This window comes from Ictalurus furcatus, chromosome 29, assembly GCF_023375685.1.
Source record: "Ictalurus furcatus strain D&B chromosome 29, Billie_1.0, whole genome shotgun sequence".
Taxonomy (NCBI): Eukaryota; Metazoa; Chordata; class Actinopteri; order Siluriformes; family Ictaluridae; genus Ictalurus; species Ictalurus furcatus.
Genome location: NC_071283.1, coordinates 7,023,820 through 7,035,598, shown reverse-complemented (window position 1 = coordinate 7,035,598; position 11,779 = coordinate 7,023,820). Strand labels below are relative to the sequence as shown.

General features: G+C 43.6%; 1 protein-coding gene across 2 annotated transcripts in view; it reads left to right on the top strand.

The window, feature by feature from the left end:
• The window catches only part of LOC128604062 (spectrin beta chain, non-erythrocytic 1-like), a 106,520-nt gene that overhangs the window by 27,495 nt on the left and 67,246 nt on the right, over positions 1-11,779 (top strand). Inside the window, exon 1 of one of the 2 annotated variants that reach the window (XM_053618835.1) lies at positions 3,484-3,744. The exons of the other annotated variant lie outside the window; for it this stretch is intronic. Within the exon in view, the coding sequence (XP_053474810.1) occupies positions 3,555-3,744 (190 nt within the window). The 5' untranslated portion in view covers positions 3,484-3,554. Of the gene's footprint in view, positions 1-3,483; positions 3,745-11,779 lie in introns of those variants that run through there. 2 annotated transcript variants of the gene reach the window in all.

Below are 11,779 nucleotides of genomic sequence, written 5' to 3'. Positions count from 1 at the left end.
CTTCATTAATTGTTCTACATCTTTTTTCACTTTGGCCCATTTCAGGATTTGCTTAGTCAATGTAGGTGTGAGTAAATCTCATCGAACTTTAAGAATTCAGAAACTTCTGAATTTTGTTTGTATTCTTTACTTTTGCATAATTAGCCAAAATTAATATTTGAAATAAACTTCTAGTTTAAAAGATCACTAAATATTGCTGCATGAATTGAGTGAGATTTATTTTGTCTTTGATGAATTGCACCAGATAGTAGAAAGTTATTTTCTTCTGCCAGGTTAATTTTTCTTACTTCTGTGTTTTAGTGTCAATGCAAAATCCTTGGTGGCTTTCAAGAAACCCATTTTGTTCATTTTGTATTAGCATTATTGCATTGATCTGTTTAGTCCTTGTTTTTCTTTGATGTTTGTGGTACAATGGATCCAAAATCAGCTCATTCAAAGGGAGTGAGTACAGTCGGAGAGTCACATGCGACAAGGTTATGTCAGCATACTCTTGGAGGCTATCGCCACATTCTGCAAGCCCGGCTGGGCCTTGCTGAATAATTAAAACAAGCCTCACCCCACAAAGACGCTTTATCCTCCTGCCCACCAGCCTACTGCTTTTCCTTAAACATTCCCCTCATTCTTTTTTTGCCACTCATAAACAAAAGCTATAAGCCAGATGCCAGTCAGGGCTTGGCTAATAACCCCAGAGCAATTGGGGAATTGGATATGATCCTATTTCTTAGCTGTGTGACACACTGAAAGTCAGCTAGACAAATGATCACATAAGGTTACAGGAGGGTGCAGCTGAGTAATGGTGTGACATTCTTCAAGACAGTCCTACATGTTTGTTGCTGGTGGTCATGTCGAGGGCATGACTCCAAGTGGATACCAAATGATTCAGTACTATATGTACTAATATCTTTTTATTCTTAGTCGCTGAGCGAATAATGTGACCTATTTTGCTAATTAAGATGATGTTAAAGCCTTGCAAGAAGCTTGAGAAGAATTTATCACATATCATAGAAAGATTTGTCAAAGTGAAACATCATTACTGATATTGATGTGCTGGGATTTACTAAGAAGTGATGTTGGCTTAAGACCTCAACAAGACACAGAATGCAATTTGATCATAAAGTGGATATAAAAAGTCTACACACACCTGTTAAAATGGCAGGTTTTTGAGATGAAAAATTGAAGCCAAGATAAATCAGGTCAGAACCTTTTCTGAAATTTTAACCTATTCATTAAATTAAAAGAATCATTTTAGGAGGGAAAATGAAAAATAAAAAATGTACAATAACATGGTTACATAAGTGTGCACACCCCTAAAGTAATACTTAGTTGAAGTTTTTAGTTTTAGTTAAGACCTTTTAGATTTTATAGCATTCAGTCTTTTTGGGTGTCAATCAGTTTGGCACATCTTGACTTGGCAATATTTTGCCATTCTTCCTTGCAAAAGCATTGTAACTGTCAAATTAGCTGTTCATCTCCTGTGCACAGCCCTCTTCAGGTCACCCCACAGATTTTTGATTGGATTTGGGTCTGGACTCTGGCTGGGCCATTCCAAAACCTTGAACTTGTTTTGGTGAAGCCATTCCTTTGTTTATCTGGAGGTTAGCTTTGGGTCGTTGTCATGCTGAAAGGTAAAATTCCGCTTCATCTGAAGTGTTTTAGCAGAAGCCTTAAGGTTTTGTGCCAAAATTGTCTGTCTGGTATTTGGAGCTATTCATTATTTCCTCCACCCTGATTATAGCTCTAGTTCCAGCTGAAGAAAAACAGCCCCAAAGTGTGACACTGCCACCACCATGCTTCCCCGTGGAGATGGTGTTCTTTTGGAGATGTGCTGTGTTTTATTGTGTCAAACATATCTCTTGGTATTATGGCCAAAAAGTACAGCTTTGGTCCACATGGTTTTTTGAGATTGGATGTTTAAAAAAAATGCTGTTAAAAATGGCATCTATCTTGCCACCCTACCCCATAGCCCAGAGATATGAAGAGTTTGGGAGATTGTCGTCACATGTAAGGAGCAACCAGTACTACTTTTAATGTTGCTGTAGGCTTCTTGGCAGCCTCCATGACCAGTTTTCATTCACCTGAGCATAAAACCTTTTTAGCTTTCTCCTGTTGTTAATGAAACGAGTTCTATAGATTTTGGATCTAAGAACCATATACTAAAACACAGGAGAAAAACCTTTTTACAATCAGCGCATAATGATAACAGTCTGGCTACGGCCTGCACTACTCCTAGGTTCAGACTTCAACAGCTGGAAACACATTGCTGTTTAGATGAATTCCAAAATAAATACTTAATGAAGGCTATAGTAATTAATGACCCACTACTGTATGGGTTTACCTTTAGTTGTTTTCACACCAGCCCATGCCCTCTACTTTCAGTGATGACAAAAGAGCAGCATCTCAGTTTTCCCATGCAATATGTTATCTTTTTTTAATTTTATTATGAAGATATTTTGCTCCAATTAGTTGCATTTTTTTCCCCCCACAAGTATGGGTTTGGGTTTTTGAAAAATGCATTTAAATTTCTCAGATACCTGAGAACAGTGCTGTGTTAGTTAACTGAGCTTTTCCATACTCTCACTGCTCCTCTAGAGCTCAAGTGCATGGTTTCACCCCAGATTCAACATGAATTTTTGAGGTAAATTGGACCCGATTGCAAGAAACTCAAAACTGCCAGAAAAAAATACATCCAGGAATGAACATGTTTGTTCAGGAGAAATCAAGAGGATGACTTGTTTTCGTGGACCAGATACGAAAATAAGAGGTTGGGGGGGTTTGACTTTCCTGAAAAGTGCAGCTGAGGCAAGCTGAGTGGGCTGTTGTGTTGAGTGCATCACATGAAAATTGTGCTCAATAATTCCCCCGCTTTGTTCCACCACTCAAAAGCCACTGCATTTTTGTCTGTCCCACATATTTGTATGCAGCAGTGAAAAAAAGCGGGTTGCTCTCATTTTGTGGCCCCATAAAGGATTTGTCAGGCTTTAACTTAGTCAGTCACAAAGCCTTTTTTATATCAACATTTCCTGCTGTCAAATATCAAAAATATTTTTTGTCTCTGTTAAAAGCTCCAGCTGTGTTTGGCAACAGCGAACATCCTGCTCATCTCCCCCAGCATGGCAGAATGGTGTAGCCCACCACCTCCTCCTTGTCTCTCCCTCCCACCTCTCTTTATGCTAATATGATGCCGACATCACTGTGGAACACTGTCCATGATTGGCTGCCTGGGCCAATACCAAGCCCCAGGCTCCACCCTCTACTTCCTCCAGGCTTGTGAAAGGTGTGCTCTGTTTTGTTCAGCTCTGTCTTCAGTATATGCTCCGAGTCCACTGCACATGGTCTCTCGTTCACGCTGTCTCTCAGTCTGACGGTCTCAGGGATGACCAAAAATGGATGCAGTCTCTTCTGAACATTGTGGGAGAGGAAAACTCATGCTGTCTGCCTGTCATTGAGCATCGGTTACATTCAGCCGAGTAAGCTGGCTGCTTGGACAGCCTCAAGTCTGGTGTTTGCTGGTTGAGAGGTGTTGGTAAGAGGACACGTTACTTTCTAGCACACTGATGGAGCTTCAGAGGGCTACCAGTATGCCTGGACCCCTGTCTCCTGGACACATTTCTCCTGGGCATCTCTCCCCTGAGCACCTGTCTCCAGGGCCAGGACCATCGTACCAAGACTCCAGTCCTGCCATCAGTTACGGCGCAGCCGCTTTTAACTATAACCAGCTGGAGGGACGATTTAAGCAGCTGCAAGGTAAGTAAACTAGGTTATGTGTAACTATAGACATGGACAAAAATGCTTGACTGTACTTATAACCCACCATACTGACACCTTAGACATTAGAACGAGAGACACCGAGATCACCAGGATCAGAAAGACCTGACGAGACGGTTTATCAGCCTATGAAATATTAATGAGAAGCAGGAGGGGATGAGGAGGAGCTTTGGGAGTTCTCTGATGTGTGTGTGTGTGTGTGTGTCTGTCTGTGTGTGTGTGTGTGTGTGTGTGTGTGTGTGTGTGTGTGTGTGTGTGTGTGTGTGTGTTTGTTTGGAGGGGACATGTCTGGCTTGTATATGTACACCCACATGTCAGGTTATCCAGGCTTGTCTGCTTATCTCTGTTGCCTGGTTAACATAATTTTAACCCAATCCCCAAGAGATACTTTTATTGCTATTGGTGGATTTTAGAACACTCCTCTGTGACGATGCAGTAATTCAGCAGAGGTGTAAAGTCATAACATTACAGTTGTAGTACAGTAACATTTGAGTTGCTTTGTACTACTTCAGTTGAAATAGACCAGTAATCTGTTAAAATTTGTGAAAGTCCTTTCCATACCCCTGGGTTAAAAAATTGGTTTGTTATGTGTTCCTTTATTATCACAAATGAACAAAACATGTCAAAAAGTTGTGTTTTGAAAGCAATAATGAAAAATCTAAATATCAAAAGTTGAAGTCTCCATTTCTGATTGGATTGTGATTCCAAATGTAAATATTTAAAATTTTATATGCCCACCTTTTGCTTTTATAACATTCTTCTAGCTCTTTCTTACCCTGTGGGTAGTTTTGGATCCTCTCAGTAATATTTGCCCAGCATTTCCTCTTGACATGTGGGTTCTAATTAATATTTGCCCTTTCTTCTTGGCATATCTGTCGTAATTCTGCAAGATGTCGTGTGTTTTGGATTGTTGCAGAATACACATTTCAGTTTGAATTTCGGTGAATTCTTTTAATTAGTGAATGTTGTCAAATTTAAGTTGTAAGAAGTGGTAAAATTTTAGAAAGGTACAAACATTTTTACACAAAATTTTTAACCCCACTGAGTAAAAAAAAGAAAATAGAGCTAAGGTTGAAACAAAGAAAGGTTGATAACTACACTCTTGGAAAATTTTGAAATCTTAATGGTTCTGGGGAAACATTTAAAGGTTATCTGTAGTACTTTACATTTAAGTGTTATCCTACGAGAAAGGGTCTCAAGTAAAATGTTTTTTTTTGGAAGCGAGTACAGATGATGAATGTTCTTTGAGTTGTTATATTAGCGATATTTTCAGTTGTAGCTCCTTAAGATGGCTTGAGTGAATGGTCATCCATTAATGAATATCACCACAACTCTGTTTTGAACATCAGGTGTGGTGTTTGTTAATTGTATTTGAGCTGTATTATTAACTGTATTTGACCTGTATGAGATTGAGATATCCCTAATACAGCCTAATATATCTAATTGACTTGCACAATGCTCATAATTTGTCATATATAATTAATTACACTATTACGTACTGGTATTGAACTAACTTAAAGTAGCACTTTTATGGTAGCAATCATTTCTCTCTTCATCAGCAGTGACCTTTGTCATGTAGATGTAAAAGAAACCAGAACAGATGAGACCTTTCTGTGAGGCCATGTTTTTCCAGGAGTTCTCTCCCTTATCTTTTTGTAATATGTAGTTAAATGTTGATTTACATTGGTGGTTTCCCATGGCTTTATCTGGATAACTGAAGGCGATAAGGTTACCAGTCTGCATTCAAATTGATAGGGTATGAACAAAGTCCAAGCTGACACTGACAGCTAGATCATGTGGAGTTCCTTTTTTTTTAGTTCTAGAACTGAACAGGAACCTTTCATCATTCTTACTGGTCACTACACAAAGTCAAGCCAGGCATGAGGGGAGCGGAAGTGTCACGTTAAAAGAGGTGATTCTGTGTAGTGTAACGGCAGCCATAAGAAACCCACTCTTACCAGCTCGGTGACCTGTTCCACGCTTGGCTTAGCTCTGTCCTTTCATAGCTGGAGCACGGACGACTAGGACAAATTCTTGACAGAATTTGACTGGAGCTCCAAACTCGCATAACAGGTTTTATTGGCTCAGTTTGAAAGTAGGGCTGCACGATTGTGGCCAAAATGATAATCATGATTGTTTTGATAAATATTGAGATCATGAATGTTTATCATGATTATTCATTGATTTTAGGGACAACATATTTTTATTGCACTTTCACATTTAAATAAACAGACCACTGCTTTCACCTCCATGTTGTGCTACATTCCTGCTAATATACAAATCTTTGCATCAAATTAGACTGGACCTTAAAGTGCATCATCTCATAGAAGCAAAATATAAATAAAATTGTACCCAAAATATAGGATAAGTGAAAAATAAAAATGCCATCAACCAAATGAAAATATGCATCAAATATAACAATATGCAACTAAATGAAAACAATTCAGGCCTATTCAGAAAAGGCAATAACAGTGTTTACAGGAGGAGAGATGCAGCCAAATCACCCAATAGAGGGGTGATGCAGGGGTGACGTCATTTTGTACTGGAACCCGGAAGTTAGCATCACACCGGTTCCCTCTACAAAAACCCATTAGGATTTTTCCATCAGCTTTTGGATTATTGCAACAAAAAAAAGCGCTCTGTGACCAACAAAAGTTTACAACGCTAACACGTTTTGTCCATCAAGATAATTTTCACAAATGAACACAACTCTTATGAAGTTTGAAGCCTAAATACAATCGGCAGAAATACACAGCTAACCGTACGCTATAAACGAACTACACCACAGTCGCTCGACTTCAACGTCACCATCACTGAGCTTCCGACAACTTTTCCAAACTTGATTTAAAACATTTTACATAATACGGATTTACTCTGTGGATGAATCTTCATCCACGTTTTTTGGGAGGAATTGTGCACAGCATACCCAAACCAGTTTATCTGCAAAGTTTTTTCCTGTTCGGCGTGATGACGTTTAATGTCCTCGACAACCTCTGTAGTCCTATTTAGCAACATGTTAGTGTCATGATTTCCCCTCACGCAAGCGCTGGAGCTCGCAGCGCACTCTCTTAGTGACATTGTCTTTATTTACTTTCTACATGTGCATTTGTTATGATATCTGTCCTGTCTCCACCCCTGTATTGTCATTGGTTGTTCCCTTGTGTGTCATCATTAGTCTCAGCTGTTTTGTGTTGACCCTTAATTACGTTTGTCATTTAAACCCCTCGTGTCTCATTGTTTGCCACGAAGTATTGCGTGAGTTTTCTGTTTATCAAGCGTTTGCTCATAGTTTCACGTCTCATCGTTTTGATCCTGATCTTGTTCATGCCTGTTTGCCGATCGCCTGACCTTTAGCTTGTTTTTGACCACGGTATTGTCTCATGTTTTGGATTTGTCTGCCTCCCTTCAATAAAGCTTGCATCTGTCCTAAACCCTCATTACGTGACGGTCAGCAACTGCCTTTTTCAATACACGTAAAAGCTTTAAACAAAATCACGAGTGGTGTTTTACTGGTGTATTTTATTCTGTAGAATAAAATGTGGAAATATTTTGAGCTTGTGTTCACCACAGACCTTATTTCAGGCTTTTAACCAAAATCTCATTCAAAAAACCCATTGACTTTGGGACAGTGGAACCGGAAGGGTTAAAATGTTAACTCGTTTCTGGGTTTTGGCATACAAAATGATGTCATCCCTGCGCCACTCTATGGTGATTGGCTGTAAGTTTAGAAAGCGCATAATTTGATAAACAGCAGTGTTTTCTATGAGAGGAGGATGAACTTTAAACGTCAATATTGCAGTCGATCATGTTCGTGTAATCGTGGGCAGTCAAAATCGTAATCGAGATCAATAATCAATTAATTGTGCAGCCCTATTTGAAAGCCAATATCACAGCCATGCTTTGATAATCATGAGGGGGGAAAAATATACTAAATTAAATCACTGCATGGCTAATACCTTTCAAACAGAAATCTGAAAAAATGCAAGGTTCCGATTGGTTAATCCTGTTTCTCACAGTAACAGGTGGTAGCTATTAAAATGTGATTAAACAAACTAAGGAAAGCACTCATTTGATGTTTAAGGCAGTTAAATACGGAATTGTAATGACGTCTTTAACCTTTTGTCACGTATCGAGGTTGAGCCAGAAGCAAGTGCAGATAATGACATTTATTGAAAAAAACGTACTATGAAACAAAGACACTAAGATAACTTGGAATAACACTGTGGCATGACACAAAACACCAAGACACAAACGGCAAGAGTCTAGGACAACGAAAGACAAGCAAACAGTGCAGACAAGGACTATATATACACACACACGAGTGCTCATTAACCAAACGTGAGTCAGGTGCAGGTGGTCATGTGACAGCTAGTGCAGTGCAGTGGCTGATGGGAAGTGGAGTCCAGAGTTTCTTGATACATGACAGAACCCTCCCCCAAGGGCGCTAATCCCGGAGCGCCCAAAATTATACATCCTCCATCTGGTGGTCCTGGCCCCCTGGGCAAAATGTCCCCAGCAGAACCAGGAGGCCGAGCGGCTTCCGCAATGGCACAGGGAGGCTGAGATACTTCCTCAGCTGAACAGGGAGGCTGAGGCTCTGAGGTCACCAGGTGAACCTTGGGCATGGGCGGAGCTTGGGTGGCCGTGTCAGCAGACTGGGCGTGAGCAGAACTTGGCTGTGCGTGTCAGCAGACTGGGGCGTGAGCAGAACTTGGCTGTGCATGTCAGCAGTCTTGGGCATGGGCTGAACTTGGGCGACCAGGTCGGTAGACTTGGGCGTGGACAGAACTTGGTCGTTAGGCTTAGATATTAGCGGAGCTTGGTCAACTGGATCAGCAGGCTTGGACGTGACCTCAGGAACTTGAGACTTGACTTGGACCTCAGAGACTGGAGACTTGACTTGGACCTCAGCTGTACAGGGAGGCTGAGCGACGACCTCGGCTGAACAGGGAGGCTGAGCGACGACCTCGGCTGAACAGGGAGGCTGAGCGACGACCTCGGCTGGGCAGGGAGGCAGAGCGACGACCTCAGCCGGGCAGGGAGGCAGAGCGACGACCTCAGCCGGGCAGGGAGGCAGAGCGAAGTCCTCGGCGGGGCACGAAAGCGGAGCGACGTCCTCGGCTGAACAGGGAGGCTGAGCGACGTCCACGGCTGAACAGGGAGGCTGAGCGACGACCTCGGCTGAACAGGGAGGCTGAGCGACGTCCACCGCTGAACAGGGAGGCTGGGCGACGTCCACCGCTGAACAGGGAGGCTGGGCGACGACCTCAGCTGAACAGGGAGGCAGAGCGACGACCTCAGCCGGGCAGGGAGGCAGAGCGAAGTCCTCGGCGGGGCACGAAAGCGGAGCGACGTCCTCGGCTGAACAGGGAGGCTGAGCGACGTCCACGGCTGAACAGGGAGGCTGAGCGACGTCCACGGCTGAACAGGGAGGCTGGGCGACGACCTCGGCTGAACAGGGAGGCTGGGCGACGTCCACCGCTGAACAGGGAGGCTGGGCGACGTCCACCGCCGAACAGGGAGGCTGGGCGACGACCTCAGCCGAACAGGGAGGCTGGGCGACGACCTCAGCCGAACAGGGAGGCTGGGCGACGACCTCAGCCGAACAGGGAGGCTGGGCGACGACCTCAGCCGGGCAGGGAGGCAGAGCGACGACCTCAGCCGGGCAGGGAGGCAGAGAGACGACCTCAGCCGGGCAGGGAGGCAGAGAGACGACCTCAGCCGGGCAGGGAGGCAGAGCGAAGTCCTCGGCGGGGCACGAAAGCGGAGCGACGTCCTCGGCTGAACAGGGAGGCTGAGCGACGTCCACGGCTGAACAGGGAGGCTGAGCGACGTCCACCGCTGAACAGGGAGGCTGGGCGACGTCCACCGCTGAACAGGGAGGCTGGGCGACGACCTCGGCTGAACAGGGAGGCTGGGCGACGACCTCGGCTGAACAGGGAGGCTGGGCGACGACCTCGGCTGAACAGGGAGGCTGGGCGACGACCTCGGCTGAACAGGGAGGCTGGGCGACGTCCACGGCTGAACAGGGAGGCTGGGCGACGTCCACAGCTGAACAGGGAGGCTGAGCGACGACGACCTCAGCTGAACAGGAAGGCTGAGCGAGAGCCATAATAGGGGAGAGAGGGTGGGAGTTGGTCTCCGCCCTGAACACAGACTCCTCCTCCTGTCGGCGTGGCATGGCGTAGTCCTTTATGAACGCCGGGTGTGGCCTGGTGCATGGTCTGTCCAGCTGCGGCAGGCCTAGCATGTGGTTATTCTGAGCGAGCAGTTCATCTGTCCTTCTTCCCTGCTCCAATAGTCCTATATACCACTCCGCATATGCTGCAAACCAGGCGTCCATCTTGGTGATCTGCTGCTTCTGATGATAACTGGTCTTTCGTTCTGTCACGTATCGAGGTTGAGTCAGAAGCAAGTGCAGATAATAACATTTATTTAATCAAACATACTATGAGACAAAGACACTAAGACAACTTGGTATGACACCGTGGCATGAAACAAAACACCGAGACATAAACAACAAGAGTCTAGGACAACGAAAGACAAGCAAACAGTGCAGACAAGGACTATATATACACACACGAGTGCTCATTAACCAAACGTGAGTCAGGTGCACCTGCATGTCATGTGACAGCTAGTGCAGTGCAGTGGCTGATGGGAAGTGGAGTCCAGAGTTTCTTGATACATGACATTTTGTGAACATTATAGTGGAATTATTGCATAACATAGCTTTTGAGAAGAGAGAAAGCCTTTATTGTCCCATTACAGTGCAGTATAATTATTTTTCTTGTGCTTAAGACTACATTGGGTTCCATGGTCCATGTAATTCAGTTGTCCCTGACTGCCTAAAAATCTTGTTGCAAAGAATCATGGGACTTTTCTGGGTCCTTGACTCTTCACTAGGTAAGAACTTTTGTAAGAGGGATAGTTTTTCAGTGCCATGTGATTAGTACCAAAAAAAGCTTTTGGTTTTACAAGAAAAAGAAGTCGTCTTTCTCACATACAGTATACTGTATATTACAGAGTAGTGAAATTCTTTTCTTTGCATATCCCAGCAGAAAGTTGGGGTCAGAACACAATACACCACCCCTTGTTAAGGGCCTTGCTCAAGGGCCCAACAGTGACAGCTTGGTGGTGCTGGCGCTTGAACAAGCAACTCCACCTCATTTCTTTTATTTTTTCCGTTCACTGGCGCTAGTGAGCTTTTCATCTTTACTCCTGCAGCTTCCACTCCTCCCAAAACAGCAACTAAGTACCAATTCTGAGGTCACTAGGTGTGAGATGTTTCCTATGCTTTGGCCTGACCATAATTAAAACTGAAGGTTCCCGTTGTGTTTCCCACCTGACCCTGCTATTTTGGTGGCATTTAGTCACAGAGGCTATATGCAAATATCAGCTGTGTCTAGTAGTAGTGATTATACATATTGCCCATTCCCTTTAATCTTTGAAATATAACACTTTACAGCAGCAGCTTCATTGCATTCAGGCTGGAATTCTGTCCAGTGAGAAACTGTCAATGAAGGTCTTTTGGGACTTGTGAAAAATTGCTATCAGAAGTTGTTTAATACTATGTTGAAGTTTTTGTTTGTGACTAAAGGTGTGCTCACACCTACAACGATTCGCAGCGAAAAAGCCATTGGAGACCGTTCATTTTCAATGAGCACTGGTGACTTCCGCTAATGTGAGCAACAGCGACCGCTGGCAATTAGATGTGGGAGTGTCCAGCGACGCAACACGAAAGTTGAGAAAAGTTTCACTTTGTGCAAATTTGGAGCGACTTGGTGCAGTGACTACCAATGGGAGTGAAGACAGTAGAGCGCACATGATCCAAAGCCCCCTGTGCTCGCTAGCAGAAGTAGTGCCATTGCAGCAATCACCAATTAGCTTAGCTTATGGTCTTAATGAGTTTAAAGCATAATAATAATAATGATGATGATAATAATAATAATAAATAATAATAATAATAATGAAACACACTCACTTTTTGTTGAAATCAAGCAAAAGCCCAGAGTAG